General features: G+C 33.1%; 1 protein-coding gene across 1 annotated transcript; it reads right to left on the bottom strand.

The window, feature by feature from the left end:
* Positions 1-7,089: 7,089 nt before the first annotated feature.
* LOC143077015 (uncharacterized) lies at positions 7,090-10,951 on the bottom strand. The gene is made up of 2 exons (XM_076252904.1): positions 10,250-10,951; positions 7,090-8,674 (listed from the first exon to the last, which is right to left on the bottom strand). The coding sequence occupies exon 2, from the start codon at positions 8,671-8,673 to the stop codon at positions 7,090-7,092; it is 1,584 nt and encodes a 527-aa protein (XP_076109019.1). The 5' UTR covers position 8,674; positions 10,250-10,951.
* Positions 10,952-13,206: the final 2,255 nt, after the last annotated feature.

Genomic DNA, 13,206 nt, shown 5'->3' with positions numbered 1-13,206 from the left:
CAAGACCATAGTTCGATTTAAGCACGGCCATGCCTTCCTCGTCACGCTGTTCTTACGACCTGACTACGTTCATACTACGATCATAATGCTCATTGCTATTGTCATATAAAATATATAAAAGTTCTCCAGCTCTCTCTTGTCTGTATGTAATTTGGTCTTCTTGTACTTTATATCCGACGCCTCAACTATGATTGACACATCTGTGTCATCCCTACTATCGTTCACTAAAGCAACGACATTTGATATTGATGGACAAGCAATAAATAAGTTGGGATTCATGTTGGATTGGTCAGTCCGTCATATATCTACTGGATCACGATTTGTTACTATTAGATCTCCATCTTCCTCTACCTCTATCCCTACGTCCACAAATTCTGGTAGATGTGGTTGCATGACTGGGTTATTTCCGAGATAATCTACGTATCAATGAGAAATAGAAGAAATGATACAGTATTCATATGGAACACGATGTTGACGTTATTGCTAGGAGCGTAGTACTAAAATCTTAGTATGGTCGTGGTAAGTGCATGCTAAAATCGCAGTAAAAAGCTTGGTAAGACCATTTTGCAATCGGATAAATCGTGGTTTGGTCGTAGTGAGGACGCGATGAGCGTAGAAAGATAATCGTAGTACGGTCGCAGAATAAACGTGGTGAGAACGTGGTATAATCGTATCGGGATCGTTGTAGGAGCGTAATGAAGACGTAGTAGCAACGTGGACAAAAATCGTTTTCATGCCGCTCTTGCTGGGAGCTCACCACGATCTGAACTTATTTCAGATCGCGGTGAGCGTGGTGTGATCGTGGTATAGTTGGACTGGGCCTTTATCTAACAAAGAATTCCATTTTTGTTTGTGTAATTTTAATTAAACATTAGTCTGACATAAAGGAAAAACCAATCCATTTTTAAATCATAAAGGTGAAAGAATTAATGAGAAATCAACACGATTTTGACATGTAAACGTATGCAGCCAACACATGTTAAGAAAATCGTTCATTTATAAAATCTTAATTATTTCAAGTTTAACATCAACATAAAACAATGGCCTGAAGTTTTACTTTATCATATTCTGAAAAAAATAAAAAATAACTAATTTATAAAACAAAAACTCAACTATTATTAGAACCTACAAGCCGTTTCACTTCAGTTCGTGTAATGCCTGTTTGATATCATGTATTAGTGAACTAACTAAATATTCCTATATAACATGCATAAAATCACAAAGTGTTTTAGAAACGGTGAATGCTTAGATTTTATCATGCCGAATTTGATAATATTAAATAAAAACTTTTAAAACCACACTTATCTAATAGTTATCAAAGGTAACTGGCTTATTATTTAATACGACAGACGCGCGTTTCGTCTACAGAAGACTCATCAGTGACGCTGTGATCAAAATAGTTATAAAGCCAAAGAAGTTAAAGAGCATTGATGACCCAAAATTCCCAAAAAGTGAAGCCAATTACGGCTAAGGTAAACTATGCCTGGGATAAGAAAATCCTTATTAATTCGAAATATTCATATTTTTTTAAATAGGAAATTTATAAAAATGACCATATAATTGATATTTAGTCAACACCGAAGTGCTGACTACTAGGCTGGTGTTACTCTCGGGAACGAAACGCCCACCAGCACTGGCATTGACCCAGTGGTCTCAACAGTTATCAAAGGTACCAGGCTTATTATTTGATACGCCAGACGCGCTTTTCGTCTACATATAAAGACTCATCAGTGACGCTCAGATCAAAATAGTTTTAAAGCCAAAGAAGAAAGAAGTACAAAGCTGAAAAGCATTGAGAACCCAAAATTCAAAAAATGTGAACCCAAATACGGCTACGGTAAATATGCCTGGGATAAGAAAATCCTTAGAATTTCGAAATATTCATATTTTTGTAACAAGAAAATTTACAAAATGACCATATAATGACCACCGACGTGCTGACTACTTCGCTGGTGATACCCTCGGGGATGTAGCGTCCACCAGCAGTGGCATTCGAATTACGTACCAACCGTGTCTGATATGTAGCAAATTTGAAAATCCTCTTTTCAAAGTGCAACCCATGCGTCGTTGGGTGAAACATAGTCTTACTTTATAAATTTCTAACCTATTTTTCATGATTCAACTTAGTCTCGTAGTAAAAATATTCAAACAACCTAATTTCGATAGTTCCTCATAGGACGCGTGTAACGCCTTTACACAAATCCTTTTACTGAAGATTTTAACGATTGGTTTGGATATAATTCAACAAATCGATTTTATATTTTAAGAATGCTTGTCGTGCGGATTCATACTGACCTAATAACTGTAAAGCAATTCCCAACAAAATGTAGGATGCTTTTTTGAACCAAGATATTAGATAATTTTCTTCTATAACAAGTTTTAAACCTTGAAGGGAATCTTGACATTGTCTATCATTATTGAGATGATAATGACAAAGAAATTCAAGGAAATAAGCATACGCTGTAGATGGAAACAGAGGTGTATTAACCGAGATTGAATCTACCATTTGAAGTTCATCTGGTGCTAACAAAGAATTACTATTTAAACATATATCATCTACAAATATGATTTTTGCCATATTAACAAAGCTCTTCTTAGGGAACGAATTCAGATATAACCATTTGTAATTCGACAAAGTCATATAGCGGCACATTTTTTCAGGAGTGCATTTCGATATAGAATACCTGATGATGAATAGTGCTTTACTGTATTGTTTTGTCTTACAGAAAAACGATGCCAACATCAGCCATCCAGATACAGCATCATGATACACTTTCTGTAGCAAGGTACTTAGACAGGATTTGTACTGTTTGTAAAGGTTCTTATTATTACTGGTTCTACTGTCCAGCGATATACGCTGTGCTAGTTCACCAGAAAACATTGACATAAAGTATTTATATATGACTTTTATTGAAGGTTGCTGACACCACATGGTCTGATATATTCCATTCGCAAACACCTTTTCCGCAGATAAAAGTTTAAAGTTTATATTTTCAACAACCATAAACTTTGAGTTTAGTATTTTGTTAACATCGTCTACGTATAATATATGAGGTTCGGTTTGGAAATTCCACATTGCTACATGAAAGTTAGATAATTGATCTGAAAATAAGGCACATTGCCATCCATAGCTATACAACGTATATAGTTTTTCTAAAAGTATTTCACGACTGCGACCGTCTATTCTGTTCTCAAACATGTTATTCTCCGGAATGAAGTAATGTAAACAAACTGAGTGTTCAACACAATAAATAAGCCGTTTATAACATCTCATGAAACAAGGTATAAGATTATAAGGTTTCCATATGGATTGTGGCAGTTCTTCAGATATCCAAAACATTATTGTTTTCAGGAAATAAGAACAGAGTAAATCTTTACATTCGGAATAAATAGCTATCACATCTTTCAAAATTATTTTCAAGAGAACATAGCACAGTAATTGAGTGTGTGTAAATGTATTAATTAGAAGTTTTTCCCCAACTGAAAACGATACTCGCCATTCTATATCCTCTGTTGGTGATCCCTTAGCTCCGATTGGTACAAAAAGTACTCCGTGTTTTATAATATTTTGTTTGACACCATCACTCGGCCAAGAGTTACTTGATCTTGTTATCCACTGTATTGCAGGTGATACCCATGTTTTACAATGTAAACAAGCTGCAAAGTCCATATCTCCATTTTTGTCTGATAAACACGGACCATGAATTATTTGAAGTTGATCATCAAATAAACCTTGTTTATACAATGTACTCGAAAGATATTGGTTACCATTATGTTCATCACATTGTCTAATAACGTCCGGACTTCTACTATATACTAGTCTCAGCAGAGTATAGCAAGGTTTCACATCGTCTCTTTCCGTTAACAAATGTGTTATTTTGGGATGATAATGGGATTTTAATTCTTCACAAACGTCAAACCGGTTTTTTACAATCATCATATCTAAGTCACTGCCTCGCATCTCAAGTCCTTCCCCAAAGCTACCACTTGTTATAATTGTTTCATCCTTTATACTTCTGATATTGTCCTTGACCGCGTTCATAGATCTGATTTGTTTAACATGATCCTCTGATCCTACTATTTTTTGACACAGATAATAATACAGTGCTATTGATGTATTTGGATTTATAGTGTCTGAAAATATGAAAATTTAAATGAACAATATAAATATAAAATTTCAAAAATAAAGTCCGACTATTAGTGTATATTAAATGTGTACAGTATGTGGAGAGAGTTTGAGAGATTTTAATTTGCAATTATTTTATGAAGGGAGTTTGAACATGTTAGAGTGGTTGTTTACCAGTTTGGTGGTCAGTAGATATATTTGTCGTGATGCAATATCTTTATATTTTTGTTTTCTTATGTTTTTTTTGTAGATGTTTAGTTACAGAACATGTACAGGATTCTGCCTAGCAGTTTCTTTTGTGTTGATTATGATATTTTATTTTCGTTTGGATTTTGAGGCAAAGGAGATATTATGTATCAGCAAATAAAAGTATTATTTGTAAGAAGTATATATAATTGCTCAAGTGTGTGTCCATGGTTTTAAAGATCGAACATTTTAGCACATACATATTGTATGTTTGTTTAAAGAAGTGAGTTAAAACATAAATATACATATGAATACATTGTACTGCACTCTACCAATGCTAAGAGAGGCGGTTTTCATTATTTTTTTCATATTATATATTACATTGTTGTGCCATAAACAATTGCTTTTCAGTAACAGGTAAATATATGTCGTAGTTTAAGTTGTTATGTGAATTCGACTTATATATTTCTAATATTTAAAGTGCGTTCATATATATTAGACTCGTTTCAACGCAATGTTTTCGAGTCCCTTAATCAACATTTGACCTTTTCCTGTTGAGGGAAACAAGGCAAACTGTTTGAAAACGGTTTCATACTTTATTTCGAATTTACTGTGGTATTTTTCTCAGTTATGTTATCAACTGGGAGTAAAACATTGCCAAATTATAAAAGAAACAACAGACATTTTTTTGTCATAAAATATACCCTTCTCCTTTTAACGCATAAAAAGTTTAAGAATTATCTTTTCTAACTTTGCATCTGTCTGAAGTCCATATTCATGCACCTTGCCTGCGATCAAGACTCCTCTCTAACGATGTAATATACATTGATGAAACTTTACACCGTCGTAGAACACAACGTGTAGTATATGAGGAAGGAATGAATAGCATCAAAATCATTCATGTGAAAAAGGATATATTTTCACTTTAAAACTAAATTCATATTCGAAATATGAGGTCTCTTGTTAGTCTGACCCCTCCTATACAGTTTCATGGATAGTGTGTGAACATTACTTTAAGATCACAACGCACAATCGACCCTTATCATTTTGTTTGAAACCCAACGATATTGTTGTTGTTGCATCTAACTACGAATATTGTTACATGTTATGCAGTACATTTGTCACATACATATGTTTCTATGGAATATATGTCCAATTTCTGTATTGTACCTTCACGTACCTAGATACATGAAATTAACTGAAACTCGAAAATCAATACATGTTCCGAAAAATCAACATTAGCTTGTACTGTATTTCATTTAACAGTATTTACAGGCCTCCAAATTTTTTTTAAATTTATCGATCACCCCAAGAATGGGTTTTGCAACACCATAACAATTTCAAGTTGATTTACAATTTACACAGTGTGCATAATTATGCTGGGTATGTTTAAATGAACATATGTTCCTATAGTTTAGGACTTATAGGTTATAGGTTATAGGTTGAAAAATACAGGCAAAATTTAGATGTTTATGAAGTGTCCTATATTTTGACTTTAGTGGAACGTTAATGTGATTACCAAGTTATCCATGTGTATTTTTAAAAACGTGAATATAAAATTCTCTAATTTTCATGCTATTTTGACATTTCCTGACCAGTGTGAGAAAAATGTTTCTAATCTCTAGTGAAAAATTTGTTCTCAGCAAATGATTGGTCGAAATTTTATTGTGACGTTAAAGTTTCTTTTTTTCTATTGAATTTTCCTATTGTGACGTCATGAAAAAAGGCGACCATGCCTGATGTGAAACGTTAACGTGATTACCAAGTTATCCATGTGTATTTTTTAAAACGTGAAATCAAATATAAAATTCTTAGTCGACAGTCTGCACATATTCTTTATTTGTTTTATTGTATATATGCAAAGTATAGACTTCTCTACGGACAGCCTTCAAATACACAAGCGTTTTACTTTCGTTTCAGTTTTCTCACATTTTTGTGTTGGTCACATAGTCTTGAGTGTTAAATGTTGTGCATGTTGTGGTTTGACTTTTTTTTAATTTCGGTTCTTTTTTAGTCATGGTTTCGTAAGTTCGTTTGCAAGTTCAGTTTGAATACCCATTTGGTATATTCGGCCTCTATTTCACATACATTTAATGATTATGTGGTGCAGTGATTTTTAATTATTATCTGATAATATGTGAAATGTAAATAATGCTAATATCAATTACAAACTATCTTATTACACGTGTAAGGCTGCTTAATAATATATATTAAAGTTATTTATTCTTATTGTTTACCTGCCATCTTGTAAATATATATAGGAAGATGTGGTGTGAGTAAGCCTGTTAAGGATTATTACGGTGCAAATCAGGTTTTCCCGAAACAAATCTTCTTTCGTTTTCCTTTAAACACTATAATAACAGGTATAGTATTCATATTTGTTTGATAGCCTGATCAGTACTATTAATAGTTTAATATGCTGTCTTTTATAACTTCACCAGGTAATTTCTAATTTAAAAAACCTATAGACTACCTTATGTTTTCATTCACGATATGTAAGTTACGTAAACATCAGAACATAGTATATAAACTATCTAGCTATTTATAATGCAACTGCAAAGTGAGAATCAACAGTGGAAGATCTAGAACCTCATAAAGAAGGAGAGCACTGACTGTTTTAAAGGGGAGAGCTCCAGTCATGCTTCAGTGATTACCTATATAATCAACTTTACCACAAAAGGGGGGACCGTCCCACACATCCCCTTGGGTCCGCCTATGATCAACACAAGTTTGTCCTTGAACTCTGTTCATTAACACAGAAACTATTTGCATATATTTTATGCAGACAAAAAAAGCATTTTTGCACCCAACAACTCATCTGCTTCAGGATCACCAATATTCATTGGTTTAAAATAACGATTAATTAAAGAACAAGCAATGTGTACATAGTCCTGAATGTATTGAACTTGATTCGTAGGTAAGACTTTGTCCAAATATCGAACAAACTTTATCCTACCATTAATTGATTCCACAATCCAACGAAGTTTGGTTACGAGGCGTGTTGTATTACTTTCTTCTACAGAGTGTTGCTTTTCTCCCCTTCCAAGAAAAGATGGCATTTCAGACTTAATACCTAACTCATTTAATAGATCAAGAGAGTCTCGGAAACCACGGTCTACAATTAAAATGTCATCTTCCTGAAGCCAATCTGTTATTTTCTCTATATTTCTTTTAATGATATGAGTCATAATGTTTGCATCATTGTTTTTTCCGTCACCCATATATGGTCCCATCACACTCACTATATAGCCAGACGTAGTTACAAAAACCATTGGCTTTACCAATGGCCTGTGTTTGTGCATGCTAAACGATCTTCTTTGGAATTGAAAATTGCCACTTTTTTGTATATATATATATGTTCCATCTACAACAAGGATAGCCGGCTTTGTAATATCACCAAATAGGGACTGTGCTAATGGACGAGTGTGGTTATTGATTACATTATTCCGTGAAATATGTTCAAACCCAAGATTTTCTGGAACAAATGTTTCAACTAGATATTTTCTGGCAGATGAAATAGCACGCCGTGCAGCATCACGACCCAAGTTGAATAAGGTGGACAATAGCCTATTTGACATTCCACACTTAAGTTTAGTCAGAAAAATGCCAATACATTGCCGAATAGTACGGCAGTGTGAATCTCTCATAGGCGAGTCTTGGATCTTTGAACACACATCATCAAAATTAGCCTTTGTCAGTCCAGTTAAATTATAAATATCACTTTCTGAAAGTGAAGTTGGAGAGTCGAAGTCTATACGCTTTTTACTATTTTTTAGCGCTATGTCCCTTATTTGTTTCAATAAATTGGTGATTTCAGTACGATTAAAATCGCTTGATGATTTTTTCTCAACAATTTGTTCACATGAAAAGCCTGAAAAATATTCACCTGAGAGATGTCCAGGGCAGCATCTTGCACCTTGAGGTAAAATAATAAGTCTTTTTAAGAATAAGTCATATCTAGCAGAATTTGGAACAGTTACAAGTTTTGGCCCATGGCGTTTGCAGACTACACATTGTGCGTGGCTGGCTGTTGTAGATGGAAACTTAAGCTGAATACTTGGGGGTGAACGACAATCAATATAATGTTTACTTGAGCTTCTTACAACTGGAATAAAATCAGGATCTTTGTCTAGATACTCAGCATTTCTTTTAGTAGTTGGTTTCTTTTGTATTTCTTTTCCACAAAACAATCTGCATTTATTACACGTGACACCTTCAATTACTTCTTGCGGACGGATAAATAATTTATTTACAAGATATTTCCTGATTTCTTTATTTTTTTCACCACTTAAATTTCTCCTTTCAGCCGTTTTTGTACGTTTACAACAGACAACACATGGATAACACTTAAGAGGAGGCATGCTGAAAGTAGAAATTAAAAAAAGACTTTTTTACAAGTGCAGTGCACGGGGGGAGGAAAATATAGTCATACGTAAATTTTTATTGAGGCATAATTTATGTATATATATATATAATCTATTTAGGATTATCGGGGAAATTATTTTGATTTGCTATTTTTTTTTATGCTTCGTCTTATATCTTTTGTATGTCCATTAATACGTTGGTGTACCTGGTTGCTGGTTGGTGTATATATGTATGGTCACCAACAAGTCTACCGTGAATTCCGATCTGTCATTTTTAGTAAGATTTGTTTTTGTAACGGGGCACCCGAATACTTGTGCGGGATGTTTAAATACGCAACCACATCCAGACGAAATCGGGACGACGCCTCGTCTTATCACATGCTAAAGAGACCCGGTATCGTACTCTCAACATTAGATTTTAGTCAAACATAATTCTGAGACAACAATCCCGCATTGTGCTATTTCGCTATTAAAAGGCCTTCCGTTTATTCCATCTTCCCTCCATCGACCGTGACTAATTGAAGAACCTATTTTGAATTCCCGCGGCCTACTTTGAACAGCCTTTAATATACCTGCTGTGGTTTTTGTTTGGAATATACATGAAATATTTCCTGCGGGACATGAAGCAAACAGCAATCATTCATTTACTTTTTGCTAAATGATCAAACTTCTCTATCTTTTAACTTAATAAATATAAAAAGTTTTAGCCTTAATTTAAGACATTTTTATGCATGGAACCGACCTCGAGTTCCATTTCTTTTTTATCTTAATCTCCAGATTTGTTTTGAATTGTAAAATAACGCTATTTTGAGAAAGTCTCTATTTTGATATTCAAATATATATTGATCAATTAGTCCTGCTTCATTTTGAAAGGTAAACAATATTTGCATATTCTTTTTGGTGATTGCAATTATGTATTAATTTGTATAATTTTTTAACATACTTTATTGTCAAAATGTACAGACAAATACCAAGATAAGTTATATATAGATTGTAATTCTTGAAAATAATAAAATAATAATATTTTTTATAATATTCCTTTCGTTAAGATCGATAGGGGAGATAATCGTCATTTGTTTACCGTCTATATAAAGAACAGAAACAGGATGGTTTTTATGGCAATAAATATTTGATTTAAAACCAAAGTATATTTTATATAACAATTGTTTTGTTACTTTGTATACACAAGTGACAGAATGGATCTTTTGGGGTTTAAATGAAAATGTAAGTCGTGAAATCTCATTCACACTGGAGTTGATGTGTTCTGAACTTCTGTACTCGGATCTGTTCTAAAGCTTTGAACATGTTGAACACATAGTAATCGTGGTTTCCTTTTTAATTTGAAAGAAATAATTTAAAAACACAGATAATCGACCGTGAATTGTCTCCATAGCAAAATAATTGAAACAGTAAAACGGTATAACTTGTAAAACTTTCGAGGCACCAGTTCTATAAAGATCTATAAATATTCTGAGCATTTGTTTACGTGAGATAAATATAGAAAGGGAGATTCCGCGATTTTAACTTTTATTTCAATGTAAAAAAAAAAACAAGTTTTAATGACTGTGCTTACCTGATTATGTGGTTTGTGCTTCATTTTTTCAACAATATACTCATTTTTAATGAAAGAAATATTTTCTCCACACAATCTGACTGCTATCGTCTGCTCTCATGGAACTTTTCAAAAACTCTATGGAGTACGTATTCCGATCCCGCATTCGATCTCGTTTACCACTGACATGCGGACGCAGTGACATAATTATGCAGCAATGCATGTGATTATATTCTTACTACAAATATTTTCAGACTGATTTCCGGGTCATTTTTATTAAATTCATACTGTTTCTATGTTAAGAAATAGGTTAACCTGTTCGTGAATTGACGACAACGTTTAACAAGTGCAATTGTCCTTTGAAATCAGCTCACATTCAGTTAAATTTCATACCGTGCGCAGGCAAGAAACAAAAAGATATTTGAGTATGTTATGTGTTCATTCCTTTGTAAGATTGTGTATAAATATAAAGTTGTTTCTTGCATGCGCACCTAGTTTATTTAATGTAAATTTGACAAATTTTCATAAATTTTGCGGGAAAACGTCTTAAATAGGCACGAAAACGTTGTTATTGTGACGTCATTGACGCAAAATTTTGGAAAAATAATATCAAAACTTAAAGCTTTCATCCTAAAGTATTCAAAAAGTACAAGTTTTTAATTTTTCTTGGGTTTTGAAATTTCCGAAAAAAATAGGCCAAAAAGGGGTCTTAATGCCCCTACTCCTTTAACTTTCGTTTTTCATTCATCTAATATTCAATATATTTGTATAGGACACTGCAGGATCCAGGTGGTGTTCCATGTTAGATTTTATGTAATTATGTGAAAGATTCATGGTGTTCTGGGGGTCAAACAACTCTTTCTGTCGTCTTTTTTTAAATGGCTGCGACTGCGCCCGTCATTTATAGAACAATATATGAACCGTTTAAAAATTCACTTCCTCCTCCAGATATTGATTAATAAGTTATTAATGTAAAGAGGAAGATTAGTGACGGAGTGCTACTTGAAAGAAGAGACTGGAATTAGGACTAAATTAGAGATTCCTAATTGTGATACATTGATAAAACAGAAATAATCATCCTGAACATATCTTTTGCTTATCATTCATGCAGTATTTTTGGTCATTGTCCTTTGTGTATCATTGTGAAAAAATATGTTACTATGTCATACCCTTTTTAACGACATAATTTGCTCTTAATTATTCCTATTTCTTGTTGTCGTATATTTTAGTGTACGTAATCAGGTTTACTTTCCGAATATAACCAGTACAATGTGTTATTTGTTTAATTTACTATTTATAGCTATAAGAATTTTCTCATTCTTCTCTGAAACAAAACTTTCTTTTACAATCACTTATTAACCTTCATTTGTACACATTCGTATTGCATTTCAAGGAAATATCTCCATTTTCTAAATTTATCAACGACAGTTATCTCCATCTTCGATGTATGTTTTCACACTGTAATATGTTTGGTTATTTTTATTCTTCTAATTTTTTTTTATCTATTTATTTTATTTCAAAATTCATAATATTTATGTAAAATTGTAACGGTTTTGCAATCATTTTCAATAATAAGCACACGAATGAAGTATTTGTCCAACAGTTGAATTTGTGTAAACGTGGATTATCTTCGCGCAAACGTATGTCGTTGTCGTAATCATTTGTAGCTCTTCTAACTATTTCTGTTTTTAACCAGAACTCCAATCAATAAAAGAAAGCTTGACAACAGAGGGACATTCAAACTCATACCTGTAGATCGAAAACAAACTGATAACACTTTGACTAAATAAAAAAAAGACAAATAATAGTTAACAAAACTCAAAATAGAAAACTAAAATCTAAGCAACACAACGACATAAGAAGCATATCCGATATCATCTATGAAACGGATATTTCACAACGGTTTACTAACTCGTGATGGCGTCAGTTAAATTTAAGAGAGATGATTTTTTTACGTGATTTCGATGGATGTTTAACATTCTGTCCACTCGCATTACGGATTATATTGCCAAGTAAAGGAAAGAGAGAAAAAATATTGAACCTATCGAAATAGAAAATAAGCCTTAGCAATATTACTCATCGATTTAATAAATAAAATTATCTTAGTTACTAAAAACGAACCGCGCATCTGGAGTGTTAAATTATGAGCCTTGTTAATTTGATAACTATTAACTGCCTTGAAATGAAACAGAAATGAGGGAAAGATTGATTGTTACACGCTCGGTATATTCCTGTATTAGTAGACCTTTTCGATATCTCTCAATACCGACTAATGACACCTACAGTTTACAGGTAAAATGAATGGGTCGTCTCAAAGACAAAAACCATCATGATTATTATGAAAAGCCACAGTGAACACCCGGATTATTATTATTTTTATTATTTTTTCCCTTAAAAATACATGGATACAAATAAATCTTCGGCTTTGACAATCCCGCCGATTATTATAAATTCTACAATCTTCGGCTTTTTAACAATTCTAAAATCTTCGGCTTTTACAATCCCGCCGATTATTATAAATTCTACAATCTTCGGCTTTTCAAAATCTTCGGCTTTTCAAAATCTACGGCTTCTCAAAATCTTCGGCTTTTCAAAATCTACGGCTTTTCAAAATCTTCGGCTTTTCAAAATCTTCGGCTTTTCAAATCTACGGCTTTTCAAAATCGTCGGCTTTTCAAAATCGTCGGCTTTTCAATATCTACGGCTTTTCAAAATGTACGGCTTTTCAAAATCTTCGGCTTTTCAAAATCTACGGCTTTTCAAAATCTTCGGCTTTTCAAAATCTACGGCTTTTCAAAATTTTCGGCTTTTTAAAAATCTACGGCTTTTCATAATCTTCGGCTTTTCAAAATTCACCGACGATTATTATCATAAAATGCAGACGCTGAACGTGCGCAGAACAGAGAAATACATTCGAAACTCTCTAGGTTTGCATATTCTGGCTCATTACAACAATAAACTTTGAGATAGGTAGGTGT

This window comes from Mytilus galloprovincialis, chromosome 5 (assembly GCF_965363235.1).
Source record: "Mytilus galloprovincialis chromosome 5, xbMytGall1.hap1.1, whole genome shotgun sequence".
In the NCBI taxonomy this organism is placed as follows: Eukaryota; Metazoa; Mollusca; class Bivalvia; order Mytilida; family Mytilidae; genus Mytilus; species Mytilus galloprovincialis.
Note: the sequence above shows the minus strand (reverse complement) of the source record. Positions and strands in the feature narration are given on the sequence as shown.